This window comes from Myripristis murdjan, chromosome 9 (genome assembly GCF_902150065.1).
Source record: "Myripristis murdjan chromosome 9, fMyrMur1.1, whole genome shotgun sequence".
Taxonomy (NCBI): Eukaryota; Metazoa; Chordata; class Actinopteri; order Holocentriformes; family Holocentridae; genus Myripristis; species Myripristis murdjan.
In genome coordinates this window covers 36,378,666-36,402,983 of record NC_043988.1, presented here as the reverse complement: position 1 = coordinate 36,402,983, position 24,318 = coordinate 36,378,666, and the positions used below count along the sequence as shown (strand labels likewise).

Below are 24,318 nucleotides of genomic sequence, written 5' to 3'. Positions count from 1 at the left end.
TAAAGATATACCAGTGCTGCTTTCTCCTCAGGCTTAGTGAAGGCCAGGAAACCAGATGATAAAGTACACAGTGATGGTATGGGACGGTGAGTTGGATATAAAACGTAGAGCACTGTGATACACAGAGTCCAGGCAGTGAAGTGTAGAAGAGGCAGCACGCATGTCAATGATGTCACTTCAATAGCGTCACTTCCTGTGCACTTTGCTCATCTCTTATCAGATGCTGTCGCCACGGTAACGGTGTACGATGGCATCACCGGCTCCTGGGACAGTTGAGTCAGTTGGCAAAGACACTTACTTTACTAACTGTACACACACACACACACACACACGCACACACACCATGGTGACTGAAGGAACCCTGTGATTAGTTAACCCTATAAAGCCATTCGTATCATATATGATACACATTTTCAATTCCGTTTTTCGTTTTCAGTTTAATCAATACTTGACCAAAATCCTGTTGTATACCTTTGAACACTTCCCCTGTTCACCCTGGACCATACCATTAGCACATAAGTACATATCATATATCATACACCAGAAAGGTCATGTAATAACATATTTTTTTATTTTTTATTTTTTTATATATATATTTTGTTATAGGACTAAATAAAGGGTTCGATTTCAAAAAAATTGGAACTTGGAACTTTCATAGTTCAGGCTTTATAGGGTTAAAAAAAAAAAAAAAGAATAAGATCAGATTCACGTTCACTCGTGGTCGATTCATTTCTTTCTGGCAGTTCAGTTCAGTTCCGTTCAGTTTGGTTTGGTTTGGTTTGGTTTGGTTTGGTAAACCCCGATCTGCTCAGCTGAGAGCCTTCACTTCCCCTCGGCCTGAAAAATGATTTTCATGAGGAGCTTTTTTTTTTCTTTAAATCTGAAAAATGAGCGTTTCACAGAGCAGCGACTTCTTCTTCTGTCTTCAACATCGTCAGATTCTGTAATATCGATTCGGATTCAGGTGCATCACTAGTTCTTCATTTCTGTTCTCCAAATCCTACACACACACACACACACACACACACACACACACACAGTCGTTCCGCTGGTGTAACAGTAAATAGGTTCCTCTCACGAGCTTTTAAACACCAGAACTGTGACGTCCATCCACGTCTCAAAGGGTTAAAACAAATCAGCGACGCAGAGACCCAGACGGAGAGCTGGTCTGATGTCTGAGCCCAGGTTCAGGTGAGTTCAGGTTCAAGTGAGCCCGGGTTCAGGTGAGCTCAGGTTCAGGTGAGTTCAGGTTCAAGTGAGCCCGGGTTCAGGTGAGCCCAGGTTAGGGTGAGGCCAGGTTCAGGTGAGCTCAGGTTCAGGTGAGGCCAGGTTCAGGTGAGCTCAGGTTCAGGTGAGGCCAGGTTCAGGTGAGCCCGGGTTCAGGTGAGCCGTGTAATAACAGTGTAATAACAGTGTGATAACAGTGTGATAACAGTGTCATAACAGTGTCATAACAGTGTGATAACAGTGTGATAACAGTGTGATAACAGTGTAATAACAGTGTGATAACAGTGTGATAACAGTGTAATAACAGTGTGATAACAGTGTGATAACAGTGTAATAACAGTGTAATATCAGTATAATATCAGTGTAATAACAGTGTAATATCAGTATAATATCAGTGTAATAACAGTGTAATATCAGTATAATATCAGTGTAATATCAGTGTAATAACAGTGTGATAACAGTGTAATAACAGTGTAATATCAGTGTGATAACAGTGTAATATCAGTGTAATAACAATGTAATAACAGTGTAATATCAGTGTAATAACAGTGTGATAACAGTGTGATAACAGTGTGATAACAGTGTAACATCAGTGTAATATCAGTGTAATATCAGTGTAATATCAGTGTAATAACAGTGTAATAACAGAACATGTCTTTAAAGGTTTCATGTAGAACCGTCTGCAGCTGTGGAGAACCTTTCTAAAAGGGCTCTGGTGCTGCTGAGAACCTCTTTCTGCTCTCCGTCTTTATCTGGATCTCTTTAGTTCACCATAATTCAGCCCAAAAAAAAACACACTTCTCCACCCACCCACACACACACACACACACACACACACACACACACACACACACACACACACACACACACACAGAGTCAGTAGTAGTAGTTTTAGTATTTTTAGCTGCAGTTTGTTCCTGGAAAAACCTTTTGCTGTGTTCAGAGCTGGCTTCTGCTGTCTGCTATTACTGTGTGTGTGTGTGTGTGTGTGTGTGTGTGTGTGTGTGCGTGTGTGTGCGTGTGTGTGTGCGTGTCTGTGTGTGTGTGTGTGTGACCTAAGTTGTGGTCAGCAGGGCTCACAGCTTTAAAACTGGCACAGAGGTCCTCCTCGGTCTTTACTGGCTGTAGATTTCACCGTGACGACTGAAGCTCCAGACAGGAAGTGACATCACACCGCAAACCGCCGTGACAAATCAGCAGCAGGACGCCGCTGCGACACCAGAGTTCATTAACCCTTTGAAAGATGGGCAAACCAAACTGATGACTGTCAGAAACACAGAAAAAAAGGCAAAAAGCAACTTAGCAAGAAAATGACCTGAATATTAGCGAAATTAAAAAAAAAAAAAAAAAAAAATGATTGAGTTGAAATTAAGCAATCAAAAAAGTCCTGAAAGTTAGCAAACTAAATAAAATAAAATAAAATAAAATAAAATAAAATCCAAACAAGGCAAAACAAAACAATGACCAGAAAATCAGCAAAAAAGAAAAGAAAAGAAAAGAAGTAATGTAATTTTGAAGTGATGAAGTGTTTCCTGTTTCCTGTGATGTCACAGGGCCCGGCGGTGCCCCCCCACCCACCAGGCGGGCTGGGAGATGATGACGACGATGAAGACACGTACGAAGAGGCAGAGCCCTTCATACCCGACACGACTGCCACTAACACTGGTACACACACACACACACACACACACACACACACACACACACACACTGATGTAAATGATTTGAAAACAACAAATTGCTGTCCTCTGCAGACAAGGCGGAGTCCGACAGCAGCCACTACGAGTCGTACGGTGAGGAGGAGGACGAGGAGGAGGAAGATGAGGAGGAGGGGGAGGAGCTTGTGAAGGACCGGGCTCACTACATCCAATGGAGCGGCTCGCAGCCCTGCCTAAGGCCCGCCCACGAGTCACGCCTCTGCGGCTACCTGTGGAGGAGGAAGTGGCTCGGCCAGTGGACCAAACAGCTGTTCATCATCAGGAACAACATCCTGCTGGTTAGTGTGTGTGTGTGTGTGTGTGTGTGTGTGTGTGTGTGTGTGTGTGTGTGTGTATGGGTCTGTTTTTGACTACTTTCAGGGACACACACACCAGACTGGGGACAAAAGCCACATCCGTATTTGTAAAAGCTGATTTTTGAAGTCAGTGGTTAAAGTTTGGACTAGGTTAAAGTTTGGATTAGGTTAAAATTAGGATTAGGTTAAAGTTTGGATTAAGTTAAAGTTAGGATTAGGTTATGGTTAGGATTAGGTTATGGTTAGGATTAGGTTACAGTTAGGATTAGGTTAAAGTTAGGATTAGGTTAAAGTTTGGATTAAATTAAAATTAGGATTAGGTTATGGTTAGGATTAGGTTACAGTTAGGATTAGGTTACAGTTAGGATTAGGTTGCGGTTAGGATTAGGTTAAAGTCTGGATTAAGTTAAAGTTAGGATTAGGTTATGGTTAGGATTAGGTTACAGTTAGGATTAGGTTATGGTTAGGATTAGGCTACAGTTAGGATTAGGTTAAAGTTTGGATTAAGTTAAAATTTGGATTAGGTTACAGTTAGGATTAGGTTAAAGTTTGGATTAGGTTAAAGTTAGGATTAGGTTATGGTTAGGATTAGGCTACAGTTAGGATTAGGTTAAAGTTTGGATTAAGTTAAAGTTTGGATTAGGTTACAGTTAGGATTAGGTTAAAGTTTGGATTAAGTTAAAGTTAGGATTAGGTTATGGTTAGGATTAGGTTAAAGTTAGGATTAGGTTATGGTTAAGATTAGGTTAAAATTAGGATTAGGCTACAGTTAGGATTAGGTTAAAGTTTGGATTAAGTTAAAGTTTGGATTAGGTTACAGTTAGGATTAGGTTAAAGTTTGGATTAAGTTAAAGTTAGGATTAGGTTATGGTTAGGATTAGGTTAAAGTTAGGATTAGGTTATGGTTAAGATTAGGTTAAAATTAGGATTAGGTTACTGTTAGGATTAGGTTAAAGTTTGGATTAGGTTAGAGTTAGGATTAGGTTACAGTTAGGATAAGGTTAAAATTAGGATTAGGTTATGGTTAAGATTAGGTTATGGTTAAGGTTAAGGTTGAAGTGGCTGAAAGCTCAATCCCAGATTCTCTCTCGCTGTGGAACGAGCTTCGTCCACTCACCGTTCGTTCTCGCTGGATTTACTTTTTCCCTCGCCCCTGATTTTCGTAGCTTCCTATTGGACGTTATCGATGCTGTTGATGTGGCACGGCGCTGCGCTGTGGCTCCCAGTCACCATGGAGAGGTGGCGTTTTGTTTTTTTTAGGGAAATCAGACTCATTCTGCCTCTAAAATACGACTTACTGAGGATTCTTTGATCGAGTGTGACGGCTGATTTATTTTTCCTTCTGTAACTGCACACTGTACCCTCTGCCTGCCTGTCTGTCTGTCTGTCTGTCTGCCTGTCTGTCTCTCAGTGTTATAAGTGTGCGCGGGACCTGCTGCCGCAGCTGCAGCTGAACCTGATTGGCTGCCAGCTGGTCTACAAGCCGAAGAGCAGCAGGAAAGTCCAGCACCAACTGAAGCTGCTGCTGCTGGGCTCCGACACGCTGGTGCTGGGATACAGCAGCTACCAGCAGGCCGAGGAGTGGAGGAGGGTGAGACACGCCCGGCAGGGAGACAGGGAGGGGCAGGGAGGGAGAGAGAGAGAGACAGAGAGAGAGGGAGACAGGGAGGGAGACAGGGAGGGGGAGAGAAAGTTTAAATTGTTAAGTTGTTTATATCTATATTGTTATTGTGTACATTGTATCACTAGTCGATTATCCATTTGTTTATTTATTTTTATTTTTCCTTTTTTTTATTTTATTTTATTTTTATTTTTATTGTCATTATCACTGCTATTTGCTTTGGCAATATAAGCACTGCCTTGTCATGCCAATAAAGCTGTTTACATTGAAAAAATTGAGAGACAGGGAGAGGGAGAGGGAGACAGGGAGAGAGAGACACACAGGGAGGGAGACAGGGAGAGAGAGACACCGGCAGGGAGACAGGGAGAGAGAGACACACAGGGAGGGAGACAGGGAGAGAGAGAGACAGGAGCGCTAAGGGAGCGAGAGGGAGAGAGAGAGAGAGAGAGACACAGGGATGGACAGGGAGAGAGAGAGACACACACAGGGAGAGAGAGAGACACACACACAGGGAGAGAGACAGGGAGAGAGAGACCGGAGTTCTGAGGAAGCGAGAGGGAGAGCGAGAGAGAGAGAGGGAGTGAGACAGGTCGGGGGGGATGAGAGAGAGGGAGAGATAAAAGAGAGAGAGGAAATTCCTGCTGTCTTAGGTAATGTCATGTCCAGTACACCATTTATCTAAGACCTAACACACACACACACACACACACACACACACACACACTCACACACACAGCATGTTTATCGTCTTCCTGAGTGAACCAAAGCCCTGCTGTTAGAATGAACGTTTTACTGCTGTTTTTTTTAAAAATATTGATAAAGGATAAACATTTTGTGAATGTTTTATGAAATGAATACAACTTTGCATCCTTTTATATGTATAAGCTGTAAAATTATACCGTGTGTGTGTGTGTGTGTGTGTGTGTGTGTGTGTTTGTGTGTGTGTGTGTCAGGTCATAGAGGAGGTGAGTGTTGGAGGTGAACTGGAGGCTCGGAGCTCCGAACGACCACTGTCCTGCAGGGTGAGACACACACACACACACACACACACACACAGAGAGAGAGAGAGAGAGAGAGAGAGAGAGAGAGAGAGAGAGAGAGAGAGAGAGAGAGAGAGAGAGAGAGAGAGAGTCCATGTCCACTCTGACCCACCCGCTCCGGTTTAAAGAGTCATAGAAACAAGAAGATGTGGGATGACAGTGTGTGTGTGTGTGTGTGTGTGTGTGTGTGTATATGTGTGTGTGTGTGTGTGTGTGTGTGTGTGTGTGTGTGTGTGTGTGTGTGTGTGTGTGTGTGTGTGTGTGTGTGCAGTCCAGCACAGTGCAGACTGACTCGGAGGACGACAGACCTGCGGCTCCCAGTGGCTCGGACAGCAAAGACAGAGGTACGACATGTTGGCACTTTAAAGGAGCAGTTCACCCAAAACACTACAGAGAAGCTGTTCATCAGAGTCTGAGGCAGAAATACTTTGTTGATCTCTGAGGGGAAAATCGGGTCAGGTGCAGTTTCTCAAATTCTCAAGAGAAGAATTAAATCAGGTCTGTAGGAAATAATAAAAAAAAAAAAAAGAAATCAGAAATAGAAAAATAGAAAAAATAGTGATGACAGAGAAGATCTTTGTTGTTTTAGGAAATATTTTTAACTTTGTTTTTATTTCTTGGCAAAAATATTTTTAAAAAGCACATATTTTCAGCTAAAAATATTTTTTAAAAAAGGGAAAAAACTTATAAATTTAAAAATAATTTAATATGATTTAAATTATTTTTTTATTTTTTACTGAAATGTGTCTTCATAGGCCAAAGTAATGTTTTTCTTTTTTTTTCTTTTTGTCTTTTTTGTACAAGGTAAAAAATGTGCGTATGCTTTACATGATTGTTTTCCTTTTCATTCACTTTGTTTTCTTTATTTGTTTGTGCTGCTTATCTAACTCCAGCTTTTGTTGATGTTTTGTTTATTTATTAATTAGAGTTTTGTATAGTTCATCAGCTTTTATTTTTATTTCATCTTGACTTTCTGTTTTGAATCTCAGTTTAAATTTAATACGTTGTTTAGTTTAGTATTTATTTATTTTTTAGTTTTTATTCATTTCATCTTGTGTTGTAATATGGGCTGTTTGTCAGGTGAGATTCAAAAAGGTGAGAAAAAGTTTTGCGTTATAAAAACTCAACAAAACATCAAACCATTAAAAAAAATCTCTACTGAAGATGAACCTCCAGTTAAACTGACAGACACGAAAACTTTTCTCATTTTCACTTTATTTATTTTTTTTATTAGTTTGTTTTGTAAGCTCACAATATCGTTTCAGTTTGTTATTGGTTTTCCTGTTTATTTCAGTCAACAGGTAACACTTTACAATAAGAGTACAACAACTAACGTTAGTTAACGTTAGTTAATGCCGTAATGGTTAAATAACTGTTACTTAATGATTATTATGCCATTTACTAATGTTAATAATATCTACAATAACCCTTAAATAACATATAAATTAATACCTTAGCATGAACAGCATTAGTACATGATTCTTAGACACAGTTAACGGTTACGGTTACTATGGAGACCAGGGTCCTGTGCTGTTCAGTGTTAGCGTGTAGCATGTAGCGTGACCTCTGACCCCTGTGCTCCCTCACCGCCAGGCTTCCTGAACGTGCTGATGAACTGCCAGTGGCAGAGCCTGCAGTGCCAGGTGGAGGCGGGGCTCCTCAAGATGTTCGGCGTGGAGGAGGAGGAGCGGGAGGAGGAGGGGGAGGGGGAGGAGGGAGGGGAGGGGAGGAAGGAGCGGGCGCCGCAGTACACGGTGCAGCTGAGAGGCTGCGAGGTGAAGGCCGGCCCGGACGCCGAGCACTCGTACCGCATCGCCGTGAGCCAGCACGGAGACGCCGTCGCCGTCCTGGAGGTCAGCTGACACTCACGGTCCAATCAGCTTCCCCCTCTAAGTCACCGACAGCAGCTGCACAGCCTGGTGTTACTGTGTAATAATAACAATACAATGGAGTTTGTCTGCAACGCTGTTGTTTGTTTGTATTTTTGCAGAATTCAGTTAATTATCCTCACACTGTTTGATCTGCCTGGTTCACAGCAGTTTAACTGTCCCTTCACTCTGATGTTTATTCATGTGTGAAATATGGAAGTTACATGTTCATGTGGTCTTTGTCTGAGGACACAGTCGTGTTTCCTGCAGGGTTAAAGTTCATCTGTTTTTTGTTTTTTTTTTCCAACACTTTGTTAATTGGTTGTTCGATCATTTAAATAGACAGCAGCCCCTCCCCCAACAAGCAACTCTCTTGGGTAGACACATAAATAAATAAATAAATTGATTAATTAATTAATTAATAACAAAAATGCATTAAATTATGAATTAGTTTGCACAAACACAAGTTCACAAACAGTGAGATTATAACTGTGTACCCGTACACACACCCCACACATACACATCCACACAGGCAAACATATAATTCATAGCGAATCAAGCTTATCACAAAATAAAGACATAAAAATAGAGTCAATAAATAAGTAAATAAAAATAAAAAAGTAAAAAAAATCTATATATATTATAATCTGGTCATTATCCTATTCTCTCCTCTTTAAAGCTCAGAGCTCCAGCCGTTTGGCCTGATGTTGGTTCAGGTCCCGTCTCTGTCTAGTTCTAAATCTACACACATTGACACATTCATGTTATTAAATAAATATAATATAAATATAAAATGAAAGAAGGGCCTCCACATCTCATAAAAATCCTCGACTTTCCCTCTTATTAAGTTAAGTTAAGTTAATGCCGGGCTAAGACGTCTCCAGAGTTGTGTCTCCACTTTGAAGCGTTTGGCTCTCAGCAGACACAACCCCCCCCTCTCGTGCTCTGGTTTCCTCAGGCCAGCTGTCCGGGCGACAGGGAGCGATGGCTGCGGCTGCTGCAGGACGGAGCTGCCACTCAGCATCACCATGACAACAACCACACACTGGACCAATCGGGTGGAGCGCTCAGGTACGGAGGGGCGTGTCCGTCTGCTCGGCTACCAGGCTGAGCTTCTCCCTGTTCTTCTTCTTCTTCTTCTTCTTCTTCTTCTTCTTCTTCTTCTACTTCTTCTTCTTCTTCTTCTTCTTCTTCTTCTTCTTCTTCTTCTACTTCTTCTTCTTCTTCTTCTTCTTCTTCTTCTTCTTCTTCTTCTTCTATTCCTCCTCTTCCTACTTCATCTTCTTCTTTGTCCTCTGCTTCGTCTTCTTCTTCCTCTCCTCTTCTTTCGTGCTGTTGTTGTTCTTTTTCTTTTTGTGCTTATTTTCTCCTTTTTCTCCTCCTCTTCTTCCTCTTGTCCTCCTCCCTGTTCTTCCTCTTCTTCTTCTGTCTGTTCTGATAACTGATGTGTTGTACTTCCTGTCCCCAGCGGGCTGAAGACTCGCCGATTTCCCACCTCCAACACCTACATGGACGACCCCTTCCACCTGAGCGTGGCGGGACAGAAACAGCCCATCTACTGCAACAGCTCCATACTGGAGCACATGGTGCGGCCCGAGCGTGTGTGTGTGTGTGTGTGTGTGTCATGTTATCTTGCTCATTTGTTGCATTAAAAGCTTCGTCCCTGTTCCTTTGCATGTTCAGGGTTTCCTCTCCAGAACGTTCCTCTGATCTCCTCACTGCAAAAACTCAAAATCTTACCAAGAATATTTGTCTTATTTCAAGTCAAAATATCTCATTACACTTAAAATAAGACATGATCACCTCAGAAGTAACTCGTTTTTAGACAATTTTCACTTGTCTCAAGTGAAATTAGCTTGAAACAAGTGAAAATTGTCTAAAAACAAGTTATTTCTCAGGTGATCATGTCTTATTTTAAGTGTAATGAGATATTTGGACTTGAAATAAGACAAATATTCTTGGTAAGATTTTGAGTTTTTGCAGTGCTCCCAGAGCGAGCAGTGGGCTTTCAGAGCTGCCACATCACTCCTCCTCCCTTTCCTCCAGCCGCTGGTTTCCATTCATTCCACTACGATATGAACATGAACTTTCAGAGCCTTCACACTTTCTTCACTCCAGTTTTCCATCAGCCCAATAAAGTCCTCCACATGAGTTTTCCTCAAAGCAGCACCACTGTTGGCTTTTCAGGACTTTTTCAAACTGAAACGCTCCCTCCTCCTCCTCCTCCTCCTCCTCCACCAGGGAAAATAGTCCCCGGGAAAACATTTGCAGGATTTGATAAATGGTTTGTTGACGTGGAAAACGTGGAGGAGTTTGTAGTGAATGGGCCAAACATTGGAGCTTTAACCCCAAAAAACAGGCTCAGGGAAGAGGTCAGCTCTGTGGCCAAACTGACAACGGGAACTTTTTAATTCAGATGAACCAAAACAAGGTCAGGACTCACAGCCAATCAGAGCAGCTCTCAGCCGGCGGGGTCTCATTTCCCCAAACCAGCGTCGTTTCATGTGGATGTTTGTCTGTGTGAGGTTTGGTTTGCACACTGTTTTCCTGCAGCCTGCTGCTCTGTGCTGCTTTGTGGTAATAAACTCTGTGTGTGTGTGTGTGTGTGTGTGTGTGAGTGTTGCTAACCCCTCTGCGCGTGTGTTTATGTTTCAGTTCCACGACTCTCAGGACACAACACGAAGCAACTTGGCGTCGTCCAGAGACTCGGTTACCTACAGCAACACAGTGTTCAGCCACAGTGAGTCACAGCCCATAATAACCCTCTGCCACGGCAACCCAAACCCACTGGGCACAGAAGACAAGCAAAATCCCCTTTTCACAGCTTTTATTGTGAAATCTGGAAAATGACAAAAAAGCAGAAGCAGGTTCCTCTTCTCATCTGTGCTGACTGGGCTTTTATTGTGAAAGGTCCCACAGTCTGTCATTGGTCATTTGTTCTCTGTGATGGATCTGATGTAAAATTAAATGAAGGACAAAACTCCAGCAGAAATGGACTGAGAGAGAAGTAAACATTACTGACTTTTTAAAAAATAATTTAAAAAAAATATAATTCTAATAATAATTTAAAAAGTACCATTACACAGAGAAGCTGCTGAGTTTCAGTAACGTGAGGAAAAGGAATGAGTTCCACGTCACAAGTCAAACTAAAGGATGTCAACACAGAAGCACAGCTAAAAACCACAACAGCTCAAGATATAAAAGTAAAAGAAAGTTTTTTTTTCTTAAACCAATAAACTAATGACCCTAAACCAAGAAAGCATGTAATTACTGTAAAACTAACAGTGTTAATTTTGCCTTTCACCATTCAGCCAAAACACACCTTAAACCAGAAATATACACTGTAATATTGTAAAGCAGATTTATTATTTTGACACAGACAAACAAACAAACAGTGACATAAACGTAAAAAACCCAACCAAACCAATGTCATGACGTGTGTGTGTGTGTGTGTGTGTGTGTGTGTGTGAAGTTAGGAAAGAAAAACAATTAGCAGAGAGTCTGGGGGGTCCAGCTGATGATGATGATGATGGTGATGATGGTGATGATGATGGTGATGATGATGATGATGATGAATATGGTGGTGATGATGTTCCTGTGTGGTTGGGGGCGTGGCTGCAGATGATTGGTTGAACGCCTCTGCTGGCTAATTAGCGCCGTTAGCGTGGCGAGCCGCGTGGCCACTGGTTTGGTTTCCGGGGGCGACGGGATCCACCGCCGTGTCCTTATAAGGTCGTGCTCGCCTCAAAAACTTGGAGTGGCACAGTTTCTCCGTCCCATAAGTGCGACCTCACCGGCTCCGCGTCTGTTTTTAGAGCGGGTCGGGGTTTTTCCTGGTCACATGTGTCATTCTGTCAGGCCGACATGTCAGACGTGGTTTCCCTCCCTCTGACGTTCACTTCCTGCTGGGAAAAAACATGTGACTGATCGACAAGAAAAAAACAAACAAAATCTTTTTCTTTCATTTCCACATTTCTGGAACCGAGTGAGACTGAAATTCCAGCCTCAGGATGCAAAGTTCATTATGTGGCTTTACAAATGTCATCGACGCATCTCTGACTTCTTATTTACAGCTGACTTTGCTTTATTTCAATTTATTTTAAATGATTTATTTTAAATTTAAATTAATTTAATAATATTTTATCGATATTTTATTAATATTTTTTTATTTATTTTTATTAATTATTTTATTTTATTTGCTTTCTTTTTCTTTTTATATTTTCTTTTATTTTTTTCCTTGGGGGGGGGGGGGGGGGGGGGGGGGGGGGGGGGGGCTGCATGACAACACAGTGGACAAATAAAGAATCCTTAGTAGGAGACAGGAGAAACAAGGAACAAACAACAACAAAAGAATAGTGAATAATAGAAATATATAATAATATAATAATAGAAAGACAATGAAACAACAACAACATAACAGTTAACAACATGGAGTGTGTGTGTGTGTGTGTGTGTGCATGTGTGAGTTTAGGAAAACAGAGGGTATGACATTAGATTGATATAATATTGTAATGATATTGTTATTGCTATATCAAATATATCATAATATAATACAATATATAACACAACATAAAATATAATGTGATATGTTAATACTGTGTAATATAATAAAACACACATAACATAATATATAAACATAATATATTACAATATAATATAGAACACTTTAATATAATGTAATATAATATAACACACCCCAGTATAGTAACAATATCATATCAAATCGTGATGTAATGCCAAAAATAAATAAATAAATACATAAATAAAAAGGATTAAGGGGAGTATAATGTATATATAAAATATATCATAATGAACACCATAATAATATACCATATATTACACCATACATTATAATAATAGTAATGATAAGTTTTCCAAAGTCAAGGCTCCAGCCCTTCACCCCATTACACAGAACAGGGCTTTTCCCCCAGGTCATATTTAAGTGTTGGTACAATCATGGTAATAGAATTGTCGGCGATCTCTCTGAGGATGATAAATTGTTATCTTATGAACAGCTCAGAGCCAAATATGGTGTGCCAGCTCAACATTTCTATGGCTATCTCCAGGTCAGACACTTCAGTATCAGTCAAGACCTCCCTGAAGCCCAGCCAACAGCCTCAGATATCAACTCAGTTTTATTACAGTGTCGCCAAAATAGGAAAATTATTTCCCACTTCTATGGAAAACTGCAGTCCCTCATTTCATGTAATATTGACAAAACTAAAGGTCTGTGGAACAAGGACTTAGCAGCTGAGTTTGGAGAGGAAGCATGGTCCAGTGCAGTGGAACCAGTGGGCAAAACCATTTTGTGCAACAGGCCAACAGAGAGTCAACACAGGACTGTTTATAGATTATAACGTACACCTCGATCTCTCAATACTTTCTATCCTGACATCTTTCCCCTCTGTGTTGAGTGCAAGCAGGAAGTTGGGTCTTACATACATTGTATCTGGCGCCACCCTTTGATATTTAAATTTTGGGGAAAAGTCTCACAAGAAATGAACTCAATTCTTGGTACGAACCTACAAATAGATCCTGGCTTGTTTCTGTTCGGTCTCTCAGAGGAGGGACTTTCTCTATCAAGCCTCCAGCAAAAACTCCTATATAAGCTTCTTTTGGTAGCCAGGAGGTGTTTACTTTTTCAGTGGATCAAACCCAGACCTCCAGCTGTTAACCAGCGGTATGGAGAAATATTCAGAGCTCCACCAATGGAACGCCTGAGTTTAGTCTTAAAGGGGAACGAGAGGTATTTTGAGAAGTTGTGGGCACCCTCTCTGGGCCGCTTACCAGGCGGTACAATATGTTTAGTCCGCAGGGGGCGCTGCAACGTTGACTGGCGTCCCTCTTACTCCTCTTGACTTGCCTAACGCTGCTTCCTAGGTATTGTTTTTGTCTCATTGCCATAGCTGCCTATTCACTGATTCACATCTGATTTGTAAACTGTGAACGTTGTAAGAATTGTCCATTTTAGGTCTTGTACAGTGTTGCAATACTTGTGTTTGTTTTTTTTCTTTGTTTGCCTTCTATTATGTTATTCTGTATGGTATGTGTTTTGCTCATACCAACCACCACTGCTGTCATGTCTCAATTGTATATATATATATATATATATATATATATATATATATATATACAATTGAGTATTAACATATCACATATATATATATATATATATGTATATATATATATATATATATACACACATCCAGGGCCGGCGCTACCCATTTGGGTGCCCTAAGCACAAATGCTTTGTGGTGCCCCCCACGCCGCCGCCGCCGCCGCGGCCACGGCCGCGGCCACTAGAAATGAACAATAACTCAGTATTTGTCATTGCGTTTCTCTTTATTTTAGAAAATAACTTTTCGACATTTATGTTTCAAAAACTGTTGGAAAAAATAAGAGATAAATAATAATAATAAAATCTTGATAACACACTCACTAAACACGAACTAAATATGGCACCAAACACTCGAATAAATAAATAAAATAAAATAATTTAAAATAAAAAAATAAATGACCCCACTATTAAATAAAGATCTGTCAAAACTGTAAAAACAGTACTAAGTATCCTTGAATAAGGAACTGGTTGGTGATTGATGTCTGCTTGTAGATAGTTGATCATCTGGATCTTCCACTTGGCTTTGTGTTCCTCCTTGCACATATTGAAGCATTGAGCCTGTAATCACAAATACAAGACAAAATACTCAGGGATTCTACAGTGAAATACTGTTTTGAACCATGGTACAAAAATATTTCAAAATTAATTATAGTATTATGTAGGCCTATATTTAAAACACTGGTACGTGAAAAATTTTATTATTTTACTTTTATAGACAAGGATTAATGGGGCACAATATAAAAATTCTGTACATAGTTTGAAAACTATGAATATGAAGAGGGGAAATCTACACAACTTTAATATTGATTTTTTCAAATTACAGTTTCACCAGCAGATGTCGCTCTTGGCCTATGAACCTCACGAAAATGTTGTGTGAGCTGCCGGCCAGTCGGTCACCGTAATGACTGGTGTATCCGCACTCCATCGGAAAGCTCCGGCTCTCTGCTTTCGGAAACCGTCGTAATTTTTTCGATAGCACCATTGGTTCAGGAGTTACGGTAGTGACAAGCTCACATTACAAACTTGTGACACATCGGGGAATCTTCTGTGATTGGACGGTCGAAGTGTCAGTAGTCCTACATGCTACCGTAATGGCACTCTATATAGGCGCAAAGCTCCGGTTTTCAGATGTTTCTGAATATCTTAAACGGTCACGGAGACACCGTTATGTAACGTCGGCATGCCGAATCCTGTCGGCGCTGACATCGCCGGTGTAAGAGGGCTGATAATCAATCACCTGTCTAATTTGGCATATCACATCAAAGTTCAGGTTACCAAGACCCGTTTTCCATTCATCAACTCATTATTTTTGTTTTTCACTACACAATCACATACTCGTTGGTTCATAGAACATAACAAACGCCAAATACAGACATCTCAACTCCAGATCCATATCCATATACACAGCTAAAAATAACTAGCTAGCCCAGCATCAATTATTTGAAATGTAACACTTACGTCTGAACATGGCTAGTGGGAGCTAACGTTACAAAGGTTGTTGACGGTAGTATTATCTGGCACGAGCATAGACATGCATACTAGGGCTAAAAGTAACAAAATTAACATTTGTTATTGTCTTACCTGCAAGTGACGCGCGAGCATCATCTCGTTGTTTCTTTCTTTTCCTCTTTTCCACCCCCGACTCTTGTTGCCTTTTCGATGACATGTCCAAAAATAAAGGTCTGCGTAATGGAGCAAACCACTAGGGGATGGGGGAGGGGGGCACCAAAGGTAGACTGGGGAGAGGGCCGCACAGGAGATTCATGTTTTCTCGAGCAAATAAGCCTATGTTATTTTTGTATTGCTTATATCTATTAACATGTTTTACACACTTTACACAGTTTTAAATATATCATTATTATGATTACTATTATTATGATGATTTTTCACGAGCTTGTTTTTTTTTTTTTTTTTTTTTTTTTTTTTTTGGTGCCCCCCCAGGCACTTGGTGCCCTACGCGCAGTGCGTGATAAGCGTGTGCAGGGCGCCGTGTCTGTACACATCTCTGCTTCTTATTCACAGCTCCCTTTGCTTTATTTCAATTTAATTTAAATGGTTAAATGGTTAAATTTAATTTAAATTGTTTATTTTAAATTTAGATTAATTTAATAATAAATTGTATTTATTTTATTTCATTTTATTTGTTTTCTTTTTCTTTTTATATTTTCTTTTATTTTTTCCTGAAAAAAAAAAACAGCAAATTGAAGTCAGCAGTTTTAAATTTAAAAAGACCAAAAAAAAAAAAGAGAGTGTTGCATGCTTGACAAATTTAGTGGGTAAAACTGAATACACACACACACACACACACACACACACACACAAACAAACAAGTAAACAGACTGAGACTGTCACTCAAAATTAGACTCGAATTATCCTCTGTTTTAAAAAAAAAAAAGTGTAATTTGAAAATATCACCATGTTTTCCTGTGATGTGGAACAGCGCCACCTGCAGTTAAAGGCCAGTGCAGTTTGTCACATTATATTCCCCACACTGTGTGTGTGTGTGTGTGTGTGTGTGTGTGTGTGTATGTGTGTTGGAGCAGCCTGTGTTTGATTTCTGTGTGTGCTGTTGTGTGTTTCAGACAGGAAGCCGGAGGTGGAGCGCGGCGTGCAGAGGCTAGAGCTCGCCGGCAAGAGGAGGGTGCAGCTGAGGGCGGGGTCAGAGACCAACCTGGCGTCTGCCGGGAAGCAAAACAAGCGCACCTCCTTCAGACAGTCGCTGGCCGTCTGCAGCGAGCGAGCTCAGGTCGGACGTTCTGTTTCCATCAGGCTGTCGCTCCGTCCTGCCACTGGCGAGAGAGAAATTACAGAATTTCTCAAGTATTTCTGAGATTAAAGTCAGAAATTCATGAGAAAAAAACTTGGATATTCTCAGAGATTAAAGTGGCAAATTTACAAGAAAATTTTATGAGAAAATTATATTTATATAATTATATAATTTATGAGAAAAAAATGTAAAATTAATATGAAATTCTGAAGTTATAAAGAAACAAATGTGTGAGAACTACATGAAAGGGCATGAGAACATGAAAACATGAGAGCAGAGAACATGAGAGCAGAGAACATGAGAACATGAGAACATGAGAGCAGAGAACATGAGAACATGACAGCATGAGAACAGAAACATGAGAGCATGAGAGCATAAGAACATGAGAGCATGAGAACATGAGAGCAGAGAATATGAGAACATGAGAGCAGGAAAGCAGAGAACATGAGAGCATGAGAGCAGAGAACATGAGAGCATGAGAACATGAGAGCAGAGAATATGAGAACATGAGAGCAGGAAAGCAGAGAACATGAGAGCATGAGAGCAGAGAACATGAGAGCATGAGAACATGAGAGCATGAGATCATGAGAGCAGAGAATATGAGAGCAGGAGAGCAGAGAACGTTAGAACATGAGAGCATGAGAACATGAGAGTATGAGAGCAGAGAACATGAGAACAAGAGAGCAGAGAACATGAGAACATGAGAGCAAGAGAGCATGAGAGCAGAGAACATGAGAACATGAGAGCAGGAGAGCAGAGAACATGAGAACATGAGAACATGAAAACAGAGAACATGAAAACGAGAGCAGAGAACATGAGGACATGAGAACATGAAAGCATGAGAGCAGAGAACATGAGAACATGAACGCAGAGAACATGAGAACATGAGAGTATGAGAGTATGATAGCAGAGAACATGAGAACAAGAGAGCAGAGAACATGAGAGCAGGAGAACATGAGAGCAGGAGAACATGAGAACATGAAAGCAGAGAACATGAAAACATGAGAGCAGAGAACATGAGAACATGAGAGCAGGAAAGCAGAGAACATGAGAGCATGAGAGCAGAGAACATGAGAACATGACAGCATGAGAGCAGAAACATGAGAGCATGAGAGCATAAGAACATGAGAGCATGAGAACATGAGAGCAGAGAATGTGAGAACATGAAAGCAGGAAAGCAGAGAACATGAGAGCATGAGAGCAGAGAACATGAGAGCATAAGAACATGAAAGCATGAGAACATGAGAGCATGAGAACATGAGAACATGAGAGCAGAGAATATGAGAGCAGGAGAGCAGAGAACATGAGAGCATGAGAGCAGAGAACATGAGAGCATAAGAACATGAAAGCATGAGAACATGAGAGCATGAGAACATGAGAACATGAGAGCAGAGAATATGAGAGCAGGAGAGCAGAGAACGTTAGAACATGAGAGCATGAGAACATGAGAGTATGAGAGCAGAGAACATGAGAACAAGAGAGCAGAGAACATGAGAGAAAGAGAACATGAGAGCAGGAGAGCAGAGAACATGAGAAGATGAGAACATGAAAGCAGAGAACAGGAAAACATGAGAGCAGAGAACATGAGAACAAGAGAGCAGAGAACATGAGAGCAGGAGAGCAGAAAACATGAGAACATGAGACCATGAAAGCAGAGAACATGAAAACATGAGAGCAGAGAACATGAGAACATGAGAGCAAGAGAACATGAGAGCATGAGAGCAGAGAACATGAGAACATGAGAACATGAAAGCATGAGAGCAGAGAACATGAGAACATAAAAGCAGAGAACATGAGAATATGAGAGTATGAGAGCAGAGAGCATGAGAGCAGGAGAACATGAGAGCAGGAGAGCAGAGAGCATGAGAAAATGAGAGCAGAGAGCATGAGAACATGAGAGCATGAGAGCATGAGAACATGAGAGCATGAGAACATGAGAGCATGAGAACATGAGAGCAGAGAATATGAGAGCAGGAGAGCAGAGAACATTAGAGCAAGAGAACATGAGAGCAGGAGAACAGAGAACATGAGAAGATGAGAACATGAAAGCAGAGAACATGAAAACATGAGAGCAGAGAACATGAGAATATGAGAACATGAGAGAATGAGAGCATGAGAGCAGAGAACATGAAAGCATGAGAGATGAGAACATGAGAACATGAAAGCAGAGAACATGAGAGTATGAGAGCAGAGAACATGAGAGCAGGAGAACATGAGAGCAGGAGAGCAGAGAGCATGAGAACATGAGAGCAGAGAGCATGAGAACATGAGAGCATGAGAGCATGAGAACATGAGAGCATGAGAACATGAGAGCAGAGAGCATGAGAACATGAGAGCATGAGAGCATGAGAACATGAGAGCATGAGAACATGAGAGCATGAGAACATGAGAGCGCTGAGCTGTGCTGGCTTTGTGCTGCAGGCTGGTTTCCTGAGTCCTCTGCTGCGACGGACGGCTTCGGCCAAAACGTCCCTGAAGCGAGTCCCGTCAGCGCTCTTCATCGAACACGGCAAGGTCTTCCAGAGGAGGAAGGTCAGTGTGAGCTCACCTGACCTGCTGCTGCTGCTGCTGCTGGGCCTCCAGGCACACACACACACACACACACAAAAACACACAGGGAAAACATTTACCTGGGACCTTTCAGTGCTACAGCTTCACCAGGCTACATGAATTTACCACAACGACCACTACTACTACTACTACTACTACAACTGTTAATACTACTACAACTACCACAGCTACTACTACTACTAATACTCCTATTACTGCAACTGTTACTACTACTACAACTACCACAACTACTACTACTACTACCACAACTACTACTACTACTACTACTACAACTGCTACTACTACTACTACTACAACCACCACAACTACTACTACTACTACTACAACCACCACAACTACTGCTACTACTACTACTACAACTACCACGGCTACTACTACTACTACTACAACTCCTACTACTACTACCACTACTACAACTACTACTACTACAACTACTACTACCACAACTACCACGACTACTGTAACTATACTACTACTACTACTACTACAACTACTTCTACTACCACAACTACCACGACTACTGTAACTATACTACTACTACTGTTACTACTACTACTACTACTACTACTACAACTACTACTACTACTACCACTACTACAACTACTACTACTACAACTACTACTACCACAACTACCACGACTACTGTAACTATACTACTACTACTGTTACTACTACTACTGCTACTACTTCTACAACTACAACTACTACTACCACAACTACTGCTACTACTACTACAACTACTACTACCACAACTACTGCTACTACTACTACAACTACTACTACCACAACTACTACTACTACCACCACTACTACCTCAACTACTACTACCATAACTATTACTACTACTACCACAACTACTACTACTACCACCACTACCTCAACTACTACTACCATAACTATTACTACTACTACCACAACTACTACTACTACAACTACTACTCCCACAACTACTGCTACTACTACTACAACTACTACTACCACAACTACTACTACTACCACCACTACTACCTCAACTACTACTAACATATCTATTACTACTACTACCACAGCTACTTCTACTATTACTACCACAACTACTACTACTACTCAGAGGTCGCGCTAGACTTTTTCATTGTCTGTCATTTTTATTGACAAGGTCATAAAAATCCCGTCATAATCTATTTTTACCAGTCACTTTATTTTTTTAAATGATAAGGACATATTCAGCAGCATTTCATTTTCATTCATTTTTAATTAATATTCAGTCCAAAGTTAGCTGAACAGAAAATCCAAACCGTATCTTTTTAAAGAAACTTCTGACACTCAACTGCCGCGACATTTTATATGTGGCAAATTTCATCATATAACATATATACATTATTTGAAATATTAACTATCTTGTAACTATCTATTGCCACATTGCCCATTGTGCTCTATCCAAGCCCATCGCCATTTATTCTTATTAACCCTGCAATGAAACTAAATCCGCCTTGATTTATTTTGATTTATGGTTGTAGAATTGTCAGAATTGTGCAATGAGTGAGTGCTTTTGCATACCATCGGAAAGCTCCGGTTGTCTGCTCTCAGAAACCGTCTGATTTTTTTTCGATTGCACCATTGGTTCAGGAGTTACGGTACTGAGAAGCTCATATTACAAACATGTGACACACCGGGGACTCTTCTGTGATTTGACGGTCGAAGTGTCAGTAGTCCTACGGAGTTACCGTAATCGCCTGTATATAGGCGCAAAGCTCCGTTTCTCTGGTTTCCGACGTTTTTTTAAGTTTCTGTATGTCATAAACGGTCTAGGAGATATCGATACGTAAAGCAGGCATGCCGAATCCTGTCGGCTCCGACATCATCGGTGTAAGAGACGTCTTTGCTGTCTTCCCCGGGCTTCATTAACCTGCGGTCCATCCTGTGGGTTGCAGTGCGTCACCATAGACATATATGCCTATGTGCGTCACTGAAGGCTAACAAGGATCACTTTCGACGGTGCATGGAGCACCTGATTGTCAACAACCAAGTCCTGCCCCCGCCCTATTTCTGATTGGCTAGTAGGCTTATTGTGAGAACGAAAGCTACGCTTCTATTGGATCCAGAGAAGTGTCTGTTAGATAAAGCTGGGCGAACCCACATTTTTTTTCGCAGTCACACCGGTACGCCGGAGATCTGGCACGGCGCCGGACTGCAATCTGCCCTGTCATTGCCACCAAGTGGTCAGGGGTGTGAATTGCAATCTGTCAAAATGACAGATTGCCTTCAGATTTTTCCGTCACTGTTTAAAAAAAAAACACGTCAATGACGGAAAATATTCGGTTAACGCAACCTCTGCTACTACTACAACTACCACAACTACTACAACTACTACTATCACAACTACTGCTACTACTACTACAACTACTTCTACCACAACTACTACTACTACTACTACTACCACAACTACTGCAAGTACTACAACTACTACTACAACTACTGCTGCTGCTGCTGCTACTACTACTACCACCAGAACTACTGCTACTGCTACTACTACTACTACTACTACTACTATTACTACAACTTCTACCACAACTACTTCCACAATTACTTTTTTGGATACATAATTAGCATTTTATATTTTTTGAAATATTGTGAGGTAGAATGTACATCAATAAAAACACAGTAAAAATATGCATACATGTATATCATAAAAATATGAAACTAAAATTATACACGTGCACCCATACGTTCATGCTCATACATGCTGAGACATATCTTAGACGGATAGTTATACATTGATAGATTGATGATATAGATACATGAATATGTGAAAAGAAAAGGAGCATTTTGTGCAGAAGGTTACGTTAAGGTTTTCAAAATATGTCAATAAGAAAATCTGTGCTGTGTTTTGGCAGGAGTGGGAGACCAAAGCTGCAGCTTGACCCCAGCTGACCTCACCACCTCATCTCCACTGCTGTCCTCACAAACACCTGAAAACACCTGAGCACATCTGAGCACACCTGAACACACCTGAACTCACCTGAACACACCTGAGCACACCTGAACACACCTGAACTCACCTGAACACACCTGAACACACCTGAACACATCTGACAGGAAGGTCCTCTAATGTGAAACGTGTTCATTTCAACATATGTGTGTTCCCTCTGTGTGTGTGTGTGTGTGTGTGTGTGTGTGTGTGTGCGCTCTAACACAGCTCTGCTCCAGCCTGTTTCCACCTCAGGAAGCTTCTCTCTTGTCTGACCTCTCTGGAGTCTGCTGGCTCTTTCCTGCTGCACAGGAAGTCATGCATTTCAACATCTGGAGTACACAGAAGAAGAAGAAGAAGAAGTGGGTAGTACACGTCGCTACCTGATCTGGAACTCGTGCTGATCGGCACTGAGCACGTGCAGCTGTCAACAAAGACGGGGCAGAAACGAGATGTCTCACTCGATAGTTCATTTGAAACACCATGCTTCATCACACTGAGCTCTTCTTCCTTTGTGCTTGTTTTTTGAACAGTGAAACACAAAGATATGTAGTCATTTTTCTACCATGACAGTACAACAGAAAAGCAACTCCACCACTTCGCTTTTTTTTCTGCTTTCAATATGATCAGCAACAGCTGCTTTTCGGCAAACTGCAGGTCATGATATACCAGGCAGCTCACCACCGAGCTGCATGAAGAGCTTTCCCCTGCAGCTTCTGCCTCTTCAGTCTGTAACTGTACAGGAGCCCAGGACGGTTCCCTGAGGAACACCTGCATACCAGCTGCATGAACCCTGGTGCTCCCGTAAGGAACCACCAAAACACTGAGGCTCCTAAAGGAACATTTCACAGATATTTAACCCCAGTGAGGGACCCTGAGCTGCTGACTGGCTGTCTGTGGGTGCTAGCAGAACCCCTAAAAACCCTGTTTTTACAGAGCGTATTCACTGTTCTCACCTCTAAAGAATCCAGAGTTTTCTGACATCACTTTAAGAGTTTTATTCTGAACTGAAATCTGCACAATTTGTCTGCCTCGATAAAATTACTATTGATCTTGAAGTAAAACTTACAGGTAATTTGACTGCTGTTTATAATTATTATTCCATCGTGGAGGGGATCAGCTGTTAAGAAAATTTAAAAAAATGAATCATGAATTTCAGGTAGCACATTTTTCAATGACATGTACTGTCTTTCTGTTTTTTTATTATTTAACTCCACGTTTTATTTGATGTGATTTTGTGGTATAATTTAAATAGCATTGTATCTGTCCTAACTATGCACATATTAGCCAAATGAAATAATTTACTTTATGATTTATGTTCATAACCACGTGTACCACAGTTTTGGAGAATACACATACACATAAATATATATATTTTGTAATCTCACAAGAATGTCTCTTTGTCAGTTTTGGACTAAATATTGATTTGTAAAATCATTCTGTTATATTAAAAAGTGATTTGCATAAAATGTGTGTTTTGAGTAATCTGTTCTTTCATGTGTAAAGGTTTGAATTCTTAAAAGAGACATGAGTCAAGAAGCCAGAATTTAACAATATGACTTATTACTTACTATTCATGACAGTGAGCCCAACAATGCACATATAAAAACTAGCTAGAGATGGTTTTTATTCTTTCTCATTTCATATTTCCACATCATTGTCTTCCATCATTTGCTGTCCAGTTTCAGGCAGGGGTCAGTGGTTAATACGGTAAATATAGAGGGGAGTGAACTATTACCTCCAAATAACCACCAAGATAAACACAAATCAATTTCATATTCAGAAAAGGGCTGTATAAATGAACATCCACCCAGTGTCACCTCCTCAGCTCCAATCTGTCCAGTCTGACCAGTTCAGCTCAGCAGCTCTGCCATAAATTCTACCTTTTAACAAAGTTTATAATATTCAATTTGTGTTGACATTGTGCAGAATGTGTCACTTTAATTCTGTGTCTATTACTGAGGTTGTAGTTTGCAGAGGTCTGCTACTGGACTACATTATATTGAGAGGGGTTTCTCACTTTTTGTCCTCCCTATTGATATACAACGAGGAGGGACAGAATAGTGGAAACAGCTGTCAGTAAAGTGCAGCACTAACTATGAGCTCAATGCCAAACACAGAAGTGAATGAACACCTCGGTTACCG

The 24,318-nt window shown here is 40.8% G+C and overlaps 1 protein-coding gene across 2 annotated transcripts in view; it reads left to right on the top strand.

The window, feature by feature from the left end:
• LOC115364859 (actin filament-associated protein 1-like 1) overlaps positions 1-22,229 on the top strand; it is a 39,618-nt gene extending 17,389 nt beyond the window's left edge. For both annotated transcript variants that reach the window (XM_030059506.1, XM_030059505.1), the window contains exons 5-16: positions 2,781-2,892; positions 2,982-3,223; positions 4,653-4,832; positions 5,816-5,884; positions 6,174-6,246; positions 7,496-7,755; positions 8,729-8,841; positions 9,239-9,356; positions 10,426-10,510; positions 16,471-16,634; positions 19,077-19,187; positions 22,100-22,229. In XM_030059506.1, the coding sequence (XP_029915366.1) occupies positions 2,781-2,892; positions 2,982-3,223; positions 4,653-4,832; positions 5,816-5,884; positions 6,174-6,246; positions 7,496-7,755; positions 8,729-8,841; positions 9,239-9,356; positions 10,426-10,510; positions 16,471-16,634; positions 19,077-19,187; positions 22,100-22,126 (1,554 nt within the window). In that variant the 3' untranslated portion in view covers positions 22,127-22,229. The remainder of the gene's footprint in view (positions 1-2,780; positions 2,893-2,981; positions 3,224-4,652; positions 4,833-5,815; positions 5,885-6,173; positions 6,247-7,495; positions 7,756-8,728; positions 8,842-9,238; positions 9,357-10,425; positions 10,511-16,470; positions 16,635-19,076; positions 19,188-22,099) is intronic.
• Positions 22,230-24,318: the final 2,089 nt, after the last annotated feature.